Source organism: Pezoporus wallicus, unplaced genomic scaffold, assembly GCF_028554395.1.
Source record: "Pezoporus wallicus isolate ANWC-B61680 ecotype Strahan unplaced genomic scaffold, APGP_CSIRO_Pwel_v1 contig_1851, whole genome shotgun sequence".
Taxonomy (NCBI): Eukaryota; Metazoa; Chordata; class Aves; order Psittaciformes; family Psittacidae; genus Pezoporus; species Pezoporus wallicus.
Window position 1 is genome coordinate 985081 of NW_026635653.1, and position 23481 is coordinate 1008561.

At 36.6% G+C, this 23481-nt stretch overlaps 1 protein-coding gene across 5 annotated transcripts in view; it reads right to left on the reverse strand.

Annotated features, from left to right (window-relative positions):
- Window positions 1–23481, reverse strand: part of MYO16 (myosin XVI) — a 388271-nt gene that overhangs the window by 140890 nt on the left and 223900 nt on the right. For all 5 annotated transcript variants that reach the window (XM_057397231.1, XM_057397226.1, XM_057397227.1 and 2 more), the window contains 4 exons: window positions 22980–23107; window positions 13541–13646; window positions 9143–9260; window positions 1479–1626 (listed from right to left, as the gene is read on the reverse strand). In XM_057397231.1, the coding sequence (XP_057253214.1) occupies window positions 1479–1626; window positions 9143–9260; window positions 13541–13646; window positions 22980–23107 (500 nt within the window). The remainder of the gene's footprint in view (window positions 1–1478; window positions 1627–9142; window positions 9261–13540; window positions 13647–22979; window positions 23108–23481) is intronic.

Here is a 23481-nt window from a genome sequence, read left to right on the forward strand (position 1 = left end):
TCTAAACTATGTAGCCACAACAAAGCTTTATCGATAAAGCAGCTTTATGCAAATATTCAGCTATAAATTACTTCTAAAGCTTTGGCACTGCAGTATTCAGACATCTATTCAGAAATACTATTTTGTTCTTTTTGGATGCTTATCAGGTATCTTATCAGATAAAGCTTTGTTCATGTTCTAATTATTCAGGCTTCTTCTAAGTTCCTTCCTGTTGGAGCTTCTTGCAAAGTAACTTCAAACTGTTTCATTTTCTGAATAAACTTTCACTAGAAGAAGAGGAATAAATTAATAATTGGGAGCTCAGAATTCTTTTGGTCTCAAATCCTTCAAAAGATTTAAAATACAGAATCTAATGCTTCCCTTCCCCCCCCCCCCCCCTTGAAGTGGATCATTTTTAATAAAGCAATTTAGCCTCAGGTTTCTTCAGAGCTAGTGCATTGCACTATTCTGTATAATACCAGAACTGTTAACATTAGTAAAGAATGGGAAATATGGAACTACTACTTTATTTAAGTACTACCTAGAGTGCAAAGACAGAAAAGCTGGGAGAAAAATCCATGGGAAAAAGGCTTAGATACAAAAACTTAAACCATTCATTTTACCTAACTTTAATTACTATCAGTCTTTTTAAAGTTACCTCCTATACTCATTATAATCTTAGCCAATTTAAGAGAAAATCATTAATGCCGAATAGGCTTCTCTCATTTCAGTGATTCTTGTTAGGAAAGACTAAAGAAAAAAAGCAAATTATCCAAATCAGAAATATGTTTTCTTTTCAAAAGAATATGAATTAAATTTTGAGATACTTCCAAAGTTTCCTGATAAACCAAAAACTTCCACTTACATTAAACATTTGGAGTGTATTCAGCCTAAAACACACTAGATTTAGGTGCCCATATACAGCTCTTTATATTTAAGCTATTAAAGGGGATTTAGTCAGAAGAGTTTATGAAGCCAAAAAAGTGGTTCAGTTGGGTGTTAAATCCTATCCTTAGTTTCAACGTAGTCAAAACTTTGTTTCTGTTTCCCTTAATAATACGAAGTAAATATCAAAATCAAAATGGAAATATCATCAGTTACATATAGTGACATTTCATCAAAATCAACATATTCCATGTTAAGAAAACTAATTTTAATAAAAGTTTTTCCTGAAGACAGAATGTTCCATCAGGGGAAAAAATAAATAAATAAGAACAGACCTACTCTAGTCCACAGAAGATGGAAAAATAACTGAGATTTTTTTTTTTTCCTTTTTCTCCTTTAAGGAAATAATCCTGATTAATATAATACTCCAGTGTTGTTAAGATAGTGTACATGCGTTGCAGAATTAAATCCTTATGAGCAAGTACTCAGTAATAATTTCAGAGCACATTGAAAAGTTAGGACACAAATGTTAACTATTGGAGGAAGGACTGCAACAGCAAAGAGGCACTAAAATAAGGAAAATATTAATACTAGATATAAAGTTGCTTTCCTACCTGTGTGCAGACAAATTACTGAGGTACAGGGTGTACTTTTCTTCAGCAGACAGCCCATCCATCATCCAGTAAAAAACATGAAAATTACTCTGGTTGAGAGGCTGCATAATGACACGTGACTTCTCCAACATGTATGTGTAAATCCTAGCTGATTGAGAAACAAACAAATAAATACATCATTATAATGATTGCTCTAAACTTAAATATTTTAAGCCATTCACCATTGCAACAATGAAGAATAAACAATGTTTCTTATAAAACAGTCTGAGCATATAAAAAAAATATTACCATTAATTCTACCATGGTTTTCTGTATAAATCACATATAAAGCCATAATTCCATTAAAATTAGTGGAACAAACGTCTTACCTTACTGTCTTACATTACCTTTAAAATTACTCAGTTTTAAAGATAATTATAATTTTTTTGTACAGATTTGTACTCTGTTTTACTTATTTGAGCAACTAGTTGTCATATTTGGCAAGATTTTCTAAGAGACAAGCTATTAGTCATCCCACTGAAGTGTAGCCATCTGAGCATTGGCATCTATTCTAAGCTTCTTCTTAATGGAAAGATATAAGAGAGATTCAAGACATCTTGGGAAAACCACCCTTGGTACCACTTCCTCCTTCTCTGTTGGTAATCGAGAACACTCAGATTAATATTTTAGATTAACCACCTAACATATACATGGCTACTTCTAGATGGCTACAAAGAGACAAATCCTCTGCAGAACTGGTCATCAACAAGCTCACTAACCTGTGCCTGGGAAACACGGGCATCTCAGAAGGGCTGTGATGAGCTGGCCAAATGAGAAGCCATGTGAATCAGCACATCTGGGAAGAAGGCCAAGGAGGATGAACCTGACCACGATTTGCCTACAGAAATGCTGATTACAGGATCATACAAAACCTCAGGCCCACTAAGTTCTGAAAAAGGCAAAGCACAGAAGCAAAGGAAATATTGGACCTTCAGAACCATTCACCTGCTTCACCAAATTACAGGCATTTCAGAGGTATATGTGAAGAGACAGAGGGAGATACACTGTTTTGCGAAGTTTACTCTTCAGCCCTCCACTGAGCGTACACCACCATGCAGTTCCAAATGCAGCAGGCTGAAGAGAACAAGGGAACGCCTAACTGCAGCTAGGCGTCAGAGCCCTCCTTGTGAGCAGGGACTTGATTCCAGTTCCCACTTACCCCACTGTTTGTATACTTTATCTCATCATTGCTTAAATACTAGCTGCGGTGTAAAAATTAGAAGCATGTCCCTTCACATACAACTGAGCACTCCTACCACTGGGATGCAGGACATTCTGCTGCAGCTTTTTGCTTTTCTATCTCCACAATATGGCAGAGCTTTCATAGGGTCTTATCCTTAACCTGACCTTGACCTGGAAAAAACTGTTAAGTTCAGAGGATAAAATGCACTTCTTAGCAATGTAGGAGCTATATTTTTGAAACCCTGTAAGCAGAGGAGGATATTAAACCAGAGCTTCCCACAGTCTGGATGACAACCAACTCATCCAAGACTCCTTCCTTTATCAACTGGAAGTAGTTCTTGAACGTACAGTGATAGAACAGTAATAGAAAATACTGATACATGCATTTGCATTCTGTAGCACAGTAAGTATGTTCTCCAAACACACACAATTTTTCAGCTGCTTATGGTTTTTAGATTTTTTTTTTTCCTTTTTACTTTATCGAAGCAGCCTGGGATTAAGCATAAAATAGTACTGAGTTATTTGCTGCATTCAAAACTGTTGCATTTACAGGCATATGCAGATGCACAGCTTCAGGTGCCTCACAGACCAGAAGTCTGAAGACATATGGTAAAGACTTCTAAAGATGAGGCTAGTTGAACCAGTTATTTTCAGAATCAGTTTTGGACTCAAAGGTATTGCCCAATGCAATGCTTAGCAAAGTTATGCAGGTTAGATCTCAGCATGTGAGAGTGTGTACCAAAAGCACAGTAGCTGCACAAGCATAACGGCTAGGCTAGAAGCCTGAATGTTACAGGCAGGGACACCTTGCACTAAACCATGTCACCCAAGGCTCTGTCCAACCTGGCCTTGAACACAGCCAGGGATGGAGCATTCACAACTTCCTTGGGCAACCCATTCAGAACTAGCTTGGTTACTGCTTTATCATCTGTATTTGTCTGGTAATTGTATTTTAAATTTCATTTAATTAACTTCCTATCTTTTGCAGAGCTCCAAGTTTCTGTCTACACTGTCAAATTAAGTACAGCAAAGTTACTTGAAGTTGTGTGTATGAGGGAACGCAGCCTGTGAGAATATTGTTGAAAGACAGCGTAGAGTGGAGGGAAACAAAATCTGTGAATATTGAATGTATCGTTTTGAGAGAGGTCTCATCAGTTATACTGAACTAAGTATAACTATGCACAGCCTCCCAAAGTGCTGCTTTGCACAGGCCAGTCCATTCCAAACACATCCCACTTAAGCAGGGCATAAGGACAGTGGTACACTACCCAGAGGCATCTTCTACCCTTTATTTTATTTAATAGCACAGGCATGGCCTGACACATCTGTTGGCAACCAAAACCATGCCTGAGACTCTAGCTACAGAAGAGACTGAGAAGAGGAAGAGCTGCGCAGCTGACCTGCTGAACCAAGGAGACATGATCTGGCCCATTTAATTATCCTACAAGTGAGCTCCTGATGTTATGGAACCTGTATGATGAGAAATAGTATTATCAGCCATCTAGCTTCCTGTTGCTACAGTACAGAAAAAAGAGCTGTGCCGGAAATAAAAGGGCACACCTGGGAAATCATTAAGCTGGTAGCAGGATATGTTCCTGGCTCCAGTAACTTTGAAGCAAACTACAAATTGAAGCAATGCAATCTTAACCCATCATGGCAGGACTGGCCCAGATTCGCACTTTCATAAGAATCAATCATTACTTGGCTGCCATTCCTACAGAGTAAAACATAAGAGATGAACCTGAAGGATGATTTCCATCTTTTACCGTGCTTGTAACTTACTTCTCAGTAAAACTAACCTTACCATCAACTACTTTATAAAGAAGCCATTACTGAATCACTTTTTTGTGTGCAATGATCTTCACTAAGGCTTTCATAACTATCATGCAGGTATTTTTAAAATTTATTAATTAATAAACATGAGAAAAATGTTACTGGTGGTCACCTATCTGATTAATTAATACATTTAACTTTAATGATGGGCAACACCACTTATTTAGATGACATAAACTGATTCAGCCTTTTCCAAGTACTTTGAGTCACCCACCTTAATAAGGCTAAATATAGTTCATCTCAGTTAACATCTCCAGCAAGGGTAAGAGCTGTTAAGAAAAGTCGAGCTTCTAATCAGCAAGAATCAAACACAGCACACTCTTAATGGAGCTAAAGTAACTCATAAAGAAAACTATCACTGTAATAAAATTTTCTACAAAGTGAAATTCTATGTTCATTAATTTCTGTGTCAAATAAAAGTGAAAAATAATGGAGTTCCAGAGCAAAGTCTGCCATTTTAGTGCAATGTTAACTGTGCTTACAGGCACAAGGTCATTTCTGCTTCCTTCTACAGACCACTCAATCTCCTGAGCAGCTACAAAGTCAGCAAGTGGACTCTATTGAAAGTGTGGCCAGTGAAATCTTTATTCCAGCTATGCATCTTTGAAGCTACATTGCTCTTTCTCAAAAACCATGCTGTCCTAAACACAGCTTTTGCTAAAGATCTGAAAGTTCAGTGCTGAAACACAGTACAAAACCACATCAAAGAGTTTAGCTGGCTGCAGTCTTTCTTATACAAAATGGGAAATTAATGTCTGAAACTTTTCAACTGATAAAAAATGTTTGGAACACACATACAATCATAGAATAGTTTGGGTTGGAAGAGACCTTCAAAGCTCATCTAGTCCAACCCCACCTCCAATGAACAGGGACATCTTCAATTAGATAGGTCACTAAGAATCACATCCAGCCTGGCTTTGAATGTCTTCATGAATGTCTTCAAGCATGTCTACCAACTACACACAGGCTAATATGCAATCTGCTTCTTTTCACAAATCAAATTAGATCCTTCAATTTGAGTGCAAAAGAAAAGTCAAGCCTTGTTTTTTTAAAAGTGAGGACTTAGAAAAGCAAGACCTGAAAAGCAAGGCAGAAATCTTTAGAATAAGTTTGGCAGGACTGATTTTTTCTTCCTAAGCTTCTTTTTTAGTAACTTGAGGAAACTGACAGAAGCCTTACCTTTCCTCTATGGAATTTTGTCAACTTACTGAAAAACCATTTACTCTCTACCATTCCAAAGGAAAACCCCAAATAAATAAATAAATAAATAAGCAAATAAATGCAGTAATTTTACTTCTGGAAATAAATAAATAATCAGTCTTTTATTACTATACAGTGGGTGTGATCATCATCTACCAATGATTATGGTATTTTTTTTTAATAGAAGAACAGTCTTTGAGTTCTGTTAGGTATGAATTTATTTTTCAAACTTCATCAAATCACTGTCCTGTAGTTTATTCTGTGTTTGTTCTGTTGTAAGATGTTTTACTAGTTCCCACTGATTTATTTTATCCAGTCACAAAGAAAAATTATTTAACCTGGGTTATACCTTCTCTACTTGTTGGATTCAAATAAAGCAATGAAAGGTACCTGAGCACAAAGCTGCTTGTCACAGAAAAACTCTCATTTAAACCCAACAGTGCAGCATGCCTCATCAGAAACAAGAGTCAGAGAACACACAGAAAACCTCTACAGATATCTATACTGGCTTTGAGTAGAATGACACTCTAGACCCTCATCCTTGTTTAGAAAACTTCGTGGTAAAGATCCAGTTTATGAGAAAGACCGCAAAATGCCTGTAGATGAAAATTATGCAAACATTTTTGTTATTTAGGTAGATTGGACTTCCGGTAGAAGAATAAACTGCATGTGACAGAAGTCAGAGCACTTCCAGGGTCTAGGCATAAAAGAACTTTAGCATGAGAAAAAACTGTCCAGGATTTCACAGATGTCCATTGTCAAAATGCAAGGAATGCTACCTTGATCTTGTCCTCTATAATAAAAATGTATGCATCGACTTTGCATGCCCTTTCCTTAGAAAATGATTCTGTACCTCCACCCTTAAGATCTGTCTGTTATGGAGTTAAAACAACCTAAACCTTTTGATGCGGGCAGTCTAGTGTCATTTGGATTTTTGTTTATAAACCAGACATATTTAGCCCAGTTTATCTCAATGAGCTATAAAGTCACATCTGAGCAGAATCTGAGGTGCTTTGCATACTTACACTCTTCATTCATGCTTAAACAGTGCAAGACAGTAAATACTGCTGCAAATGATCTTCCAAATAGATACAGACAATCCCTGGGTGAGATTCACACCAGCCAAAGACAACACCCCTGATTCTCATTTATGGTGGTATAAATCTGGGACCATTTTACTCAGAAGTGATGATTAGCAATGGCATAGAAAAGGTAACATCTACAATACAAATCAAACAGCATGAACAAGGGCAACTTTCAAAAATATAAACCCCACCTTTTCTGCTGTACTGGGGCTTCTCACTCTTGACTACAAATTATAGAACTTTCGGCTACCTTAGATTTGGTAAGAGTAATTGATTCAAATATTGATCCTAAATATTTGGGGAATAGTAGGGCAGATATTTGTTAATGGACTTGACTACCCCCAGGTTTTCTCATTTAATGCCTATAGATTGAAGTGATAAAAACACAGCATTAGTGTACGAGAAAACTGACATGAAAGCCTGGTTAACTGGTTCCACATTTATATGATTCACAGACAAGGGCTGTGAATTAAATTTGCAAGAATCAGCAAAGCTGCTTGAAAACTCAACCCCTTCAATATCAAGCAAGGCACCCAAAAACTGGGGGAATACATGGCCTTGAGGCTTCCATTCCTCATGTGAGGAATGGAATGAAATAACCTTAGTTCAGAAGTACTATGAAAATTAAACCATTTATGTATCTGAAATGCTCATACCGTGAAAAAACGTTGATGCACAACACAGAAAATCTACAGAAAAACTAGAATTCTGCTTTTATAACAGAATACAACGGCATAACCCACACATGAATCAATGAAGGAAATCCAAACTATTTAGTAGCTGATCACTGAAGAAATATAGTCTGCACTGAATGACGCTGAAGAGGGGTGGAAAAATGGCAACATTATATTTGCATGCACATGGCAACCCAAAAATATTTCAAACAACTTCAGTTCTGGCATTTCCTAATGTTCATATGCTTACTTTTCAAAATTAGTATAATTTTCATCTGTTTGCGTTTGTGCAACAAAAAGAAATAAAGTGTGCACACAGAGTAATTGCGTTTAACTAAGTATATTGAAATTAAGTATATACAATACAAAGGATTTATAAAATGACAGTTTTAGGGATTGAACTTTATTTTTACAAGTCCAATTCAGAAGTTACTTGGTCCATTCTAATGTTAACATCACTATCTTTATATTCCTTCCACAACAGCTTATAGATGAATTAAAAGCAAAGGATCGCACTTTATAGTTTTACATTTTTTTAAAAAATATCCTATCTCTATGGCAAAACAAACTAGGAAAAAATGATAGTAATTTCCCACGCAGTGCCATTTTCACTGAAGAAACTATCATATTTGCTAGGGTGCAGTGAACTCTCTCAAGAAAATGGATTGTGATTCCTACTTTGAAATACTTCCAACAAACATTTTTAGGAAACTCTTCAGAAAACCTAAACACATCTAAAATTATAAAAAAACTAGTAGTTTAGGAAATACTTATTCAATGGAATTTAATTTACTTGGATCAAAAATGTGTATCACCACAGATTTTTTTCACCCAGTAAGATCAATGCAAGTAGTAAACTGTCTGTACAATTATTCCTGTACACACCTCTCACTTCAGCACAGAGTAACTTTAAGATGACCTATTCAGACCAGAAATGAAACTTCTCCCTGACTGCCTCTGAAGATCAGAGTTTTCAGAATCAAACTGAAGTTTTGCCCAATATTTACTTATTTATTTATTTATTTTTCACTAATGAACTCTTACTAGAGACTAACAAACTCCCTCTTACCGTAAAATCAGGCACAAATTGCACACTATCTTACCTCTGACACAAACAAACATCAGTATGATTCCTAGTTCCTTTAGAAGAAGCTCAAAGCTGTAATAAATTACTTCTAATTTAAGTATTACAGCGTATGTTTGTATTTTATTTGCCCTAAACAGATTTTATTACTTATTTAAGGGATACTTCAAATACCGAATACAGTATTAGATAAAAGTGCAAAAAATTAATCTATTAATCTCTTTGTTACTTTTATTTCACAGTAAAGTGACAGACAGCTGTCACAGTTCATTGATCACGGAGATAAAGGAAAATAAGATTTCCTGGGCAATATGACAGGAACCAGTAGTGTTAATCTGTTTTCTTGTCTTTCTCTGCCATCTAGTGGTTGCACAGAACTGAGCTCTCCCTCTTAATGCTGCACTGCCCTTGACAAACTGAACTCACATGCTATTAAACATGTTCCTTTGAGACTCCTTAAAACATCCTTGCCTCTGTCACATATTCTGAAGCCTAACTCTTTGTATGGCACACTGGGATCCCTGATCTCTGGGTGATATCAAAATAAACAGATTAAATGATTCTTACCTCCAGTTAATGTTTTTTGCTTCTCACAAAAGTGTAGCTCAAAATACTTAATAAAACAGCTGGAAAAATCATTCAAGGGTGTCTTAGCATGTCCAAAGGCTTCCAAGATACAGTTTACCTGCAAGACAACAGTAAAGAAGTAATAAGAGGGGAAATAAACAGGAAGATACTTCAATAAACATGAGCGAGGTTGGCTTGCTATCAAAAACCGGGTGAAAAAAACAACAACAACAAAAAAAAAAACACCCAAAAAACCCCAAGCAAAACAACATTTTTTAGTTGTAATTTAACAAATTCCTTGAATTTTTCTTCTAAATAGAAATAAAAATAAGATAGCTCAAAAGAAAAAAGGAAAAAGTACTGTCAGAATAGCGGAAGTTCTAAAAGCAAGAGGGAAGATAATGGCTCACAGGTGAGTTGTGTCCTTACCATAGTTTGGATACAAGTGGCGGGAGTCATATGCCCAGACATGGCATGCTTAGAAAAAGATCAGAATCTTGGAAGGCAGTTATGCTTGTGAAGTTACAGTCAGTTGATACTAATAACCAACTAAAGGAATTTACAAGCTTTATGTGATGCCAGAAATGGCATAAATTATTGATTTCAAATAGAACTACTTAAGTGAAAAACTGATGAAAAAAATAGATTCAGACTTTTTTTTACGGCATCTCTCACTAATGTATTTCCATGTTACATCTTCATGGTCACAGCAATTATTTTTAAAAGATAATTTTTTTAAAAAGAATTACATATGCCATCTTTATTCCACGTGTTCTCTGTTTTTAGCTTTTTTGTGTATAATTGGTTTCTTACACCCCTTACATCCTGAAGAATTTATTTCAGCACTTTCCTCTTTTGCATCCTAAGGTACTGATTTCAGTATGGCCCAAATACACGACTGTTCTCATGTAACAGTGTTTTGCTGAAGCTTGATGACCTAGCTGGGGTGGGGGGAGGGGACCGTGAGGAGACACAGATAATATGTAGTTCCAATCACAAAGACAGAAGTTCTAAAAATCAGACCTTTCAGAACTCTTTGTTGAACCAGCTATTTGTGCAGTAGGTGGCAGCAGAAAACTATACAGCCTAGTTTGGTTCCACTCCAGTAGTGTTGCCTGGGATGTATTTGCTCATTGGGCTAATTCAGCACTTGTTTTATCTGTGCAGCTTTATTAGCTTTAACGGTGCTATGCACAACTGCAGCAGGAATGTATCCAGGCTATCTTAAAACACCTTAAAAGACAACTAACTCAAAATTTCTACTTGATTCCTCATAGGCGGGATCTGCTACATCTACCTTCACTGTCTGACAGCAGGTGTCATCTATGCTAGTTACAAGGGATCTTTCTTAAAACACTATAATTCTCTTCCACCTGCACTGACCTGAGTCTCATTGACACGTATGGCTACATCTACACTCTTAAACAAAACAAGACCAGGATCAGGACTCTCTAACTTCAATGGCAAGTGGCATGGTAAGGTTCACATCCAGAGACCTAACACCTGGGTTTTTTTGCAGAATAGGGTGGACATACTGCTGTGAATGGTCCCTGGCATGTGCTGTCCTCTGAACTGTGCCCAGAGGACCTGTTGGTGACTTAAAATGTGCCAGAGAGCAGGTTAACAACTGCATGTTAGGGACTGTTCTGTTTACTGCATAGATGTAGAGTAGACTTCGTAGACTAAAGTTAACTAGTTTTCTCAATTAGGCCTAATTTTCTCAATTATCCCACACTGATACCTCTTCTTAATGGAGGACAACAACTTGTTTCATTTGCATTGGATCATGACAGCTGTCCCTGGGAATTTTCCTCTGGTCAAGAGAAGATGCAGCAGAGACAATACTACTTGCCACACCCCCTGATTCCCACTGCTGCCATATTAGTATCCAAAGCACACAGTTTCCAGTTGCTTATTCACAAAGTTACTTATTTCCTTAGTTTTACTCATCACTTAATCTGAACTTCAGGAAAGAAAAGGACATGGAGGATCTGACCTGAATTTTGCAGTTCTACTTTGAATGACATCTATGGCCTGATCAGTTCAAAACTGTGTAGGTAGTAAATAAAAAAAAAAATATATAGCAGAAATAGATTTCTCTTGTAGATCTGTCTTCTGGGTTTAAAATAAAGTTTACTGTCCCTATAGAATGGTATTATTGTGACACTAGGCTTTAAAATTTAAATCAATGAAAGTGAAAAAATAACAAGGGTTTTCTTAACATTGTCACATGAAACCTAGATTAAATGTGTCAGTTTAGTTCATCAATGAATCAGATAACACTGTGCAAAACACTTTAACATAGCAATTGTATGACTACATGAAGTAAAATAAAGCTATAGCTTACTCAGTCGCGTTTTTTTCAGTGTCATCAGGCTTTTTCGACGTATTCAAAAACCAGAAATACAACACGGTTTTCTAAAAGCCACCCAAAATCCATCAGACTTTTATTATCAGCTGGAATGTATAAAATATGAACCAGTGTGTCTTTCCCACATCCCAGTAATCCTGCTTTGTAGGTTGCCTGTTAGTGTCAGCTGTTACTTCCGACACACTTCTATCATCCTTATGGACTGAATACATAATTCAGTAAGAAGGCAGTGTGTTTTGAATGATGCATGTGATGCTATTAAAAAAACCCAAAACACCCTGAATGATTTCTAGAGTTCTGTTGAATATCACACATGTGGCTGATGAAAGCTAAAATGAAAGTATCTTGGGTTGACTGTAAGTGCTTTTGTAGAGGAAAGTCACCAGAGTAGGTGAGTCTAAACATTTTTCTTTTTAAAAATGAAACCCAGAACTGAGCTATGGCAATGCAGACTGCTAAAACTGTCTCAGAGCTGGGATCTCAGATGAGAAGTTTCAGCAGGAAAGGCAACTTTTTAAAAGAACTTGAATCAGCAATTGAGGGTTCAGTATCATTGAAAATGCCAGTATGAACCTTTACAGCTATAACAATGAAACACGAGTTGCAGTGTTTAGTCAGAAGAAACTTTACAATGTACTAGCAAGGAGACACATATATCTGATATGTGAAACAGGCTGTCAGGATTTTGTGATATACACATGGGGCAGAATTTGGTTCTGCTACTAGAGTCAAATATGACTGAGCAAATAATCAGAACTCTTTTCTATTTCATAAATATATTTAGTATGCAAATACTGGGCTATATAACTGTTCAGACCTTGCAGTCTTCCTGAAACTTTCTATTTTCTGTCTCACATACTATTACTTCAGATGCCTCCACAGTTCTTAACACTGTCCAGAGAAGCATCACCACAGCCATACAGATAAATTTATTTACTTATTGAGGGCAGTTAGTACACATTTAGGAGAGAGTACCTTACCACACAAATGTTTCTTATTCTCTGAAACACTGCTGTCCAAAGTCACCAAAATATTTAGAAAGAAAACTGGCCTCCAATTTTCAGAGTCCTCCCATCACATCAATGTGAGCTTGATTCTGTTCCCATTCAGGTCAATTCAAGAAAGAAACCTCATTTGACTTCAGCAGTGAAAGTAAACCCAGGTGTCTTTTTCCTTACAGTTTAAATCACAGTCTCATCACAGTATCACAGTATGCTACAGATTGGAAGGGACCTCGAAAGATCATCTAGTCCAATCCCCCTGCTGGAGCAGGAACACCTAGATAAGGTTACACAGGAATGCGTCCAGGCAGGTTTTGAATGTCTCCAAGGAAGGAGACTCCACAACCTCCCTGGGCAGCCTGTTCTAGTGTTCTGTCACCCTCACTGAGAAGAAGTTTCTTCTCAAGTTTAAGTGGAACCTCTTGTGTTCCAGTTTGTACCCATTACCCCTTGTCCTATCATTGTTTGCCACTGAGTAGAGCCTGGCTCCATCCTCGTGACACTCCCGCTTTATATATTTATAGACACTAATAAGGTCACCCCTCAGTCTCCTCTTCTCTAAACTATAGAGACCCAGCTCCCTCAGTCTTTCCTCATAAGGGAGATGCTCCACTCCCTTAATCATCTTCGTTGCCCTGCGCTGGACTCTCTCCAGCAGCTCCCTGTCCTTCTTGAACTGAGGGGCCCAGAACTGGACACAATATTCCAGATGCAGTCTCACCAGGGCAGAGTAGAGGGGAAGGAGGACCTCTCTCGACCTACTAACCACCCCCCTTCTAATACACCCCAGGATGCCATTGGCCTTCTTGGCCACAAGGGCACAGTGTTGGCTCATGGTCATCCTGTCGTCCACTAGGACCCCCAGGTCCCTCTCCCCTACACTGCTCTCTAACAGGTCGTTTCCCAACCTATACTGGAACCTGGGGTTGTTCCTGCCCAGATGCAGGACTCTACACTTTCCCTTGTTATATTTCAAAGAGGCCACATTTTTTCCTTGTTCTACTCAGTGATCATAATGCTACTTACATGTTTTATCTTTGTATCAAAGATATTTCTGCTGGAGCTGGCTCTGTAAGTGAGGTGCTTCACTATATGTTTGCAGGCTTCAGTCTTCCCAGAACCACTTTCTCCACTAAAAAAATGACAAGGCAAGAAAGAGAGGGGGGAATCACTGTTAGTTTCACATTTGATATGTTATTTATATTCTCTGCTAGCTCTGTTTTAATGGGTTTAAGATACCACAGCCAAACTTTCATTTCAAATAACAGAAGGTTTATGGATGGCAAATAATAAAGAACAGAATGTAGGAGATAGGCTGGCTGACTTTGTATGTTCATGAGAGCTGTCAGAACTGTCAAGGTATATTGTCTTGTACCAAAAGCCATGCCATTCAAATCTAAAGTTTTCAAGCCACTTGGAAGGTATTTATAGCTAAGATTTTATCTCCTCCTTTACCTTCTGTGCAGCAAAGTAGCCTGCTTATGCTGCCTAGCTGTCCTTGTAAATGGGAAGATACTACTGTGGTAATGATGGGGTTCAGAAGGAAACAAAAGCATAGAATGCAACAGGAAGAAGGGAAAGGAAATAGGAAAGGAACCAGAAGGAAAGAAACGAAAAGGTGATTGATTTTACAACCTGCCCAGTTTCTGCAGTGCAATACACTCTTCAGTGATCCTGTTTCACTTAATTTCTTGTTCATGATGTGGAATAAACATTCCAAAGAATGAGAATCTCTGAGGGGGGAAATGAGCAAAGAAAACAAGGTAAAAGGCAATATGAACAATGGAGATGAGAGAAAGGGAATGGAGGAAAGGAGCAAACTTAGTGGTGCACTTTAAGCATGGAGAAGGAAGGAAAAGAAACAAAAGAGATGGAAAGGATGAAGCTAGTGAAGCCTGATCAAGAAATTCATGCAAGAATTTCTTACTTGAATTGTAAGAAGTTGTTTTCTTTATAGACAACTGAAACAAACAAAATGTAATTTAATGCTCCTTCATTTATCTGCTTGATTAAATTTAAGTGGCTGTTTCAACAACAGCCAGCTAGATTTTTCACAAGTACAACTGCCTTGGGCTTGTCAGTTTTATTATCTGTATAGTTTAGTTTCTGAATATGAGAGGGCAGCAAAATATAGTACCTGTCTGGCCATTGTTTTAGATATTCAGATCTCACTTCAGAGGAGAAATCAATTAAATGAAGAAACAAAAGAGGGAAGGACAAAAAGGTCTTCATACGCAGACAGGATCTCTGCACTATTTAAGCTCATTCAATTCTCATGGGACATACATGCTGATCTGGTGAATATCTTATTTGTTTGCCTAGTAAACTCTAGTCTTAGGTAACAAGACAGATGTCTCATTACTATATGCGATGTGTAAAACTGCTTTTATCTATGTCATTCATGTGTCTATAATGAGTTCAAGTCTGACCCAGAACTACAGGCTCCTATTGGTATCAGTAGGAAGTTTGTCATCCAAGACAGCAAAGGTTTGCAACCTGGATATATGTTATGCAAAGACCTCAAATAATAGCTCACAAAGCCATATTTAACCCAGATCTTAGAATGAAAGAAATCATGTGAAAGGTCACTGTCATAGCTAATATGAAACTAGTATCTCTACAGAAGATCTACAAAATTGGCAGGGTGCTTTGTAGGTGTTGTATCCCTTGCTCGTATCTTCAGCTTCTGACTTTCTGAAAGAGTTTCAAAAGTCAGATGATACTTGAGGTCACCCTCTAAAATCTGCATGCATCTTTGCCCTTTTAACAATGACTTCACTCTCCAAATGCTAATTGTACCATGGCTGCCTCTGTTCTTATGCAGCATTAGCCTTCTCTTTTTTTAATAGTATCCGAATTACAAGATCCTTTGCCTTTTATCAGTGACAGGAACAGAAAAAAAGTGAAACAGGACATTAGTCCTGTGATACTTTTCCCCTAGATATTTCACACCTTTGCAAATTATAGATCTTATGCCTGTATTACCCCAGAAGTCAGTGAGTTTACAGACAGATATAAATCCATCTTGCACCACCTCTCCTACTACCCACTCACACAGGCCAGTCTTACTGGCACCTGTGTGTCATGATGATGAAATAATTTTGTCCCTCCACAACATAGTTAATCCAAAATCACAGCTGCAACCTGCTATCAGTATACCACAGGTTATCATCAAGATTAGGTACAGTGGCTCTTTGGTTATGTCAGCTGTTAAGGAACATCTCTGAAGTTAAAACAAACGGAGCCACTGAGCAGAAGTATTTATATATGTTTGAAAATCAGACCTGAACTAATTCATAGTTTGTAACAGCTCACAGTTTGCCCAATGTGTACAGCCCTTTCTATACTGCAGATAGATATTTCTGTGGATTCTGAGGTCTGAACAAGACTTGATATTTAACAAATTGTAGCATTTTATATTTTGCGTGTTTAGGCCCAACTTCATCTTATGCTTCTACAGCATAAGGCTTTTCCACAGTTATCAGGCTGGAGTTATTTTTCAATAAAACTTTCTCACAATTGGAGAAATTTGGAGGGGGAAGATAAGCTAAAATAACATTTGACGCATTATTATTATTACAAAGCAGGCATGCAAACTATAATTAAAAATAGAAAAATGAAAAGAATGCTTCTTACACAAAGAAACTGGAGTGTTCACCATAGGTTTCCCCACTTAATAATTAATTTGTTTCACTTTTTAAATAAAGCTATGCTTTGTTTTTCACTGCAAACTAACTGTGGCTCAGAAAACACAAGACCATGTCAGTGTATACAAAATGGACAGATTCTGTTCCTTCTTCAATGTGTCTTCTCAAGATTACTGTTTCCTAAACAATGCAGTGACACAGCTACAAAGACTTGACACTCTCAGCTCAACTGTTAATTTTACAGTGTGACATTTTGTCCAGCAGTGTACTGGGAGCTTGATGAGTAAACTGGTTTCTAGAGTACAGTTCAGGGGTCAGAATTCACTAGAACTTGGCTGCTGAAAGTGAAACTCAATGTCGCTTACTTGCTCTGTGCATTTCACTCCCAGTGAAACACAGATTGAAGCACTGAGAAAGAAATGCAATGTTAGGTGAATTTTTAATTATTGATATCATTGTTTGGAACATTTGGGGCAATAAATGAAAAAGTAATTGAGCACCTTGAACCACATCTTGTTTATTCCATTTCCTTTGAGGCTGAATAAAAATTTTTGTAAAGTTTCCATTGTCCACAATGTCTTTGCTTTAATAATTTAATTCTGTTTAGAAAACAATTCCTCTTCTCTATTTTAAATGTTTTTTTTCACCACTATATTTTTCAAAATGTAATTTACTATATGAACAAAGTTCATTAGTTCCTTAGAACTTTTGTTTGGAGGTGAAGGACAAGTTAGAATCACAGCAGAGAAGCATTCTTCCACAATAAAACTGCCTTAGAAGGAATTACAAAACAGGCAAAGCAAAGAAGGCAAAGAGAATTTTAAATCCTGTGCCCACCATGGGCTTCAGGTGAGTTCCAGTAAGCTTTCTCATTTTGTCTCTTCTTTGGCTTTTTAGCTTTCCTATATAACTACCGGAGGGAGGGCCTGGTTCCTACTATTTCTTTATTAGTATTTTGTTAATACAACCTTAATTACAACTCTAGTCTCCAAATCTTAAAATAATATCACTAGTGGGGAAAAAAAAACCACCCTCTGTTTTGAAATAAAACATTCATAACAATAATTCTTATGAAAACATCCAGTTAGAAGTATGGAAATAGAAAGACATGAAGCAAAGACCGTAAGACGTTCTACAAGCTGGGGAACTAAAGAAGCTAAACCCTGTAAATCCACTGCACTTGGATTATCATCCAGCTCTTCTGTTATCTTGTGCCAGTCTAACTGGGTCACTGGGCCACTCATGCAGTGAGCTCAGAGCTAAGCATGTGCTTGCCAAACTGCTTTGCCGTTCCCTTTCAGAATAGCTGTGGTTGGAGCTACAATGACTAAGTGACGGCTCCCCAAAACCACAAAGCCTGTGTGAATACCCCGGCTCTGAGAACACCATAGCTATTAGTGGCCAGTATGTTCAAAAGTTACTGGCTGGAGGGTGACTAGGATGTGGAAAGACAGAACCATCATGCACAGCTAGTTAACAAAGGAAGCCCAGCTAAAATAGTCAGAAAAATAGCAAACCCCAGACAAAATTTTAAGAAATAATTCCTGCAAGCACTGAAAAGTACATCTTGCTTACTCTAACTTTCTGCATATTAGCCAGGCTTCTCTAAATTTTTATGAATTCAGATAACTGGCTCATTATTGTTTGAGCAAGTGTCAATTTCAGTATAAACAAATCCTATAAATCATCTGTTTATGGAAAAACATAAGACATACAACATGTAAGGAGGAATGTACCTGCCATTTCAGACAATAAAAGTGACAGCGGTTTATTTGTCTGTGTTCCATTTTCAATACTGACCAAAGGTATCACATTCAGAAGTGCAGGAATACTTAACAAAACAAACAAAAAGCTCTACTTCTTCAGTACTTAAATTATAATCAGAAATGATGGAAAACTTCTGACAGAATTTGTTCAGATAAGATTTCCACCAATTTTTAAAACATGAACATAGATATGCATGCTATTTTGTATGAATTTCTGAAACCAATCTCATTCTAACACCCTAAATGGTGATCATTACTACCTAAAACTTTCTTTCTGACAGTATGATATATCCAGGGAAGAGAATAAACTTACAAAATTTTAGTGGGCCAGAATAATTTCTTCTTAATTTGCAGAGTATATACGTGAGCCACTTGGTCTTAATCTAGGACTGCGGTTTCAAGATTTAAAAATAAATATGCAAGAAAGACTGCTAAATATAATGTGTACTGCAGTAGCTCACTGCATGTATAATATATTTGATTATAATTTAAAAAAAAAAGTATTAACTTGAACAGAATGCCTGTGGAGGAAAAATGAAATAATAAGCTTTCAAAAGGAGCTACACTTTAGAAGACAAGGATTTCTCTCTGTTCCAGATTATTTGGCTTAAAAATATGATTTATATCACAAGAAAACAATTAGATATTGATACTCCTGGCTGCTAACATATACAAAATTGTAACATTTCATTTGATATATTAATTATGACTTTTTTATTCACCAAATCAGCCATCACCATCCCATAAACCATTGGCTTAACTAAGGATCCTTAGGTTTTAACAAGCCTATAAACTATCCTTAAGCTTCTTAGACAGCTTCTCACTTACCTTGTCAGTGCTTAATGCATTTTCATATCCTGAATAGCAGGAGCAAAACGCAGTCGATGGAAGATAATTACAAATAGTCTATCTTTTGGCTATACAAGATCGTAACATCATGTTCTTTTATTCTGTAACTTTTTTTGTAGTTTATACAAAGCCAACTCTTTGTGTTAAGCATTATGAGTGATGACTGCTTAGTATAAACTAAAAGCAATTCTAAATAACTGGCAGTAAATTTTTAAATAATTTGGCCAAATGCTCTCCTGTTGTAAAACACCAGATTTCAGTGAGTGAACACTTGACCAGCTGTGAAGTGACCAGATTAAAAAAAAAAAAAAAAAAAAAAAAAATAATAATAATAATAATAAAGCTTGTAACATGGTAAGCTCATGGAGGAAATCAAGAGTAAAGCTTCAGAAGAGAAGAAAGTAAATAAATAAGCTACAAAGCTTGATGAAGATGACAGGATTAACATGAATATGGGTATATTTTTTGGTATTCTTTCCAGTCCTTTTGAAAAGACATATGGATAGCTTGATGCACTCAAAATAAGTCTTTTGTAAAGATACTATTGTTTATAACAAACTCAAATTTTTCAGGAAGAACTAAGATGAGAGTTATATATACTGTTATCATGTGGCTCTTCTCTGGTTGTTAACAGTTAAAACTAGATGCATTTTGAGAATTGCACATGAAAAGTAAAATACTGGTATGGTATTAAATCTCACTGCTCCATATCAAATCACAACATGCACATCAAAACACTAGCCTCTCCTCATGGAAAATTTTTACTATAAAACTGAAGCATAATTATGTTTATAAATTATACTAACAAATTACTTATACTATTAAAGTATTATTATGATTAAAAGGAAAGTAGGCCTAAACATAAAAACAGATTTGAGGGTCTTCTTCTATAACTGCATCCTGTTTCACTTGCTAATGACAACAGAAGGCGAAAGTGTGCTCTCAGTGTGCAGTTCCAAGTGTGCTCATATGCCAAAATGGTGTTATCTTGCATACATCAAGGGAATTTAATCTTGAGATAAGTGCATAGCCACAGGGTTAATTTACTTTCAGTGGATTTACTACAAGTAAAAACAAATAAAACTAACACCCTTCCAATTTGGTGTGGCTATTTTCCTCTTGGCATACCGATACGCCTCATTGTAAGAGCTCTGACTTGGACAGTGTCACATCAACCATTACAATATTACAGCAACAGCAAACATGGTATTGGGATTCTAGAAACTATTCAGTCTAAACCAAAACCACTGCAGAAACTGGTGAGCCCTGCCAGCCCTGCTCTGGCAACTCACTGCCCTTCTAGGGAATTTGGGTTTGGAATGGATTTCGGTTAAAATAGCTCCTAATGTCACCACCACCTTCGCAGGTATAATTTTGACCTTAGAATGAGTGTTCTTCTACCCCAGTTCACCATGCCACTACCTCAACATCTGTGTTGACACAAAGGATGGCATGAAAATGAGGAAACAAGCAGCCAAAGGTATAAAGACAAACGCAATACTAGACAGCTTATTCCAGTGTAACGTTCTCATGGATCTATGAGTCCTTTTTATTTGTTTACCCACTGTCTCCTTCTTTCTCAGCAGTTATATGAAATGGCCTTTCTAGCTGCAGAGTGCTTTTCTAAGCTGTCCCATCTTCGTTCAATCCTGTTATTCCACATTAGAGGGAAGTGTATGTTTCTAACTTTTAAAGTTTGCTACTGTGTGCATTCATCGCACTATATATATGCATGCACAGAAAAGTATCCACAACTCAGCTTTGTAACTGAAGGTATTTTGGAGTATTGCAGGACTGCAGAATTGTGGTTATTTGGTTCTTATAGGAAATAAAACTGAGATCTTGAAAATTTCTCCACATAACCCTCTTCAAGCAAAAAATTAAAGAAAAGCTGACTGAATGCTATACCACATGCCCTCAGGGCCTACTCCATGCTGTTTATTAGCATAGATGTATGCGACAAATCATTTCCCCACAGTGGTGGAAAAATCTTCTCTTGTTGACAGCTAATGTTGGTTTACAGCTGAAATAGCAAGAAAGCAGAAATCCATTTTGATCACACACATGCACACACACATGATCAGGCGATAGCAAGGGGGTAGATGAATAACTTGAGTTACGTTATGGATATTTTTCAGATGATTATTGTCATTTTTGTTGTCAGAAAGCCAATGAAAACTTCCTATATCAGCTTTACTTTTCAGATATTATTTAGATTATAGCAATGGACTCAATTCTCCTATAATGAGAATATCTCATTTTTATTTCCTCCTTATTAACTTCTGAAAGATCCCAATTACTTTCTGATTTAGTGCTCGCAGAAGAAAGTTATTTAAAAAGACCTGTTCCTAGCTGTTTCTGTTGAGTTGCAGCTATACTTATCTCCTATTCTAAATTACCAGATGCTTTCTTTTCAGCTTTCATTTTTACAGTTTTGCTCTAATTAATTATCCACATAAGGGATACTTTAGGACAGTGTATCTATGATATGCCTAGATGTCTAGATATACAAATGACAAATGATGATGCTATTGACAGAGCATTCTCTTGTCAAATTCTCCATCAAGTCACTGATGGAGATACAGGGGGCTGGGCAGGGGTGAAGACAGTGGGGCTTAACACATGCCTTGACATCCTCATATGAAATTATGAGTAGCTTTATCAGTATCCCCCAGTATCAAAGCATTCATTATTAAGTACAATATTTTTTGTGTACTACTACCAATACTTAACTTGGCAGTGGGCCTTTTTCTTGAAGTGTTAGTAAATATTATTTTCTGCTTCTTCTCTGTCTACACTTACAGGCAACTTCACCAACATATTAAGCAATTAGCAAGTGTCTCAAATTCCTCCTTTGAAGAAAATGCTGAAAACAGTGCCTTTGGATATTTCTTTTTTTAATCAAAATTATTATACCTAAACAAGAATTGATACCACAAGATAATAGGAACATACAGTAGCAACTTCCTAATATTGCTTGTACTTCTGGCTTAAATGTGAATGCTCTCTGGATAAAAAAGTAACTATGCCATTCTGATTAGGTTATAAAAAAGTTACCATTTGTTTCAACCAATTGACAGTTAGTTCCACAAATGAATAGTTTATACATTTCCAATTTAGAAATTTTTAAACTATGTTGTTTTATGAACTATGCTTTTAAAGGAAACATTTAATTACAATATTCATATGTATTTGAAGACTTAATACAGAGAACTTCAATGCTCACAGTCGTCTTGTATCCACATAAACAGAATGCAACATAATTGGATTGTATTTATGTGTTCATTTTTACTACTGAAACTTTAAAGCAGCATTTTTAGCTGCTTTTCATTATCATATCCTCAACATTTCATGTTATTAAATTTTCTTATAATTGAGGTAACTCAAGAGCAATTACAATATTTATCAAATGGATAAGCCTTTATTCCTGTCCATAGCAAAATCAACCTGTTGGTTGTTTTTTTTCGTGTCTCCCATGAAGTTCTGCAAAACCTTGCCAATATTTCAGAGCATTGCAACTGTCAAAGTGACAAGACTGAGTAAAAAATTTCTTTGAGCAACTATTTTAAATCCACCAGACTCATTGCTTTCAGGTGGGGTGGAAGAGGAAAAAGGAGTAACAGATTTGGGGTGAAAAGTTCCAAATGAAATCAAAATTTGTCCTGCCATATTTGGGTTTCACTGGAGATTTCTCATACATTTATTCACAGTCTTGAAGTTATTTATCCTTGAAACAACACTGTGAATAAAGGAACTGGTTAAAGTCCTTTCTGAAGTTGGAAACCTTAATAAGCTCATGGCCACATTAACATGTGAGGCACAGCAGATGCTCCAATACAGGTGCCCCAACACCGAGGTTTATAATCTAGTCAAGCACTTCCCATTTTTATTGTTATGAGATTCTAATACTGATCCATACAACAGCAGGCACACACAGCAGTTTTGAATTCCTTACTATTAACTCTTTGTTCCTAATTAGATGCAGCTCCATAGAGTGGCAATTCCTCAAGAGAATTTATGAACTTCAGAAGTAATTAAACCTTTTTCAGTTCTATTTTGCTCTAATGTATGGTACAAAGAACAGTATGCAGAAAGAAATCAGTTGGAGGAAAAAATAAAATTAAAATCTTAACTGCTGAGGCCCAGGGGAAACAGCTGAAAGGCAGGAGTTACAAATTAGTTAATAGAAAGATAAATTTTCACCTGAGGATAAAGCACTGAGGACGTTGCTCCTTGAATAGCATGTGGTAAGCTCTTTCAGCACAGGAAAATATATGTGGGGGAAGTGAGGAACACAGTTTTCCAGAGTTACTTAAATAAAGCTGAGTGACCTGAAAAATTGCAGAAAATTAACACAATCAATACATTTCAAACTGATTATATTTCACCCTCCTAATCCTGGGCCTTTTGTAAAGCTCACTAAGCATTATGAACAGAATCTCTGTACGTGTATAAGAGGTACCATTACAGTATCTATGAAGATTTTAATTAAACAGAGCTGTAAGCACAGATCTGATTATCTAATAGAGATATAACATAAACATAACTAGAGGGCTCAACAATAATGGTCTGTGCACTGAGTAAAACAAAACCTAGTAAGTAAGTTAGTTGTTTATACCTCATGTTTATAGCTCTTCAATGTCTTAACTTCAAATTCATTTATTACATGTCAGAGCAGTCTCCCACAAAGGAGCTCCCTGCACTA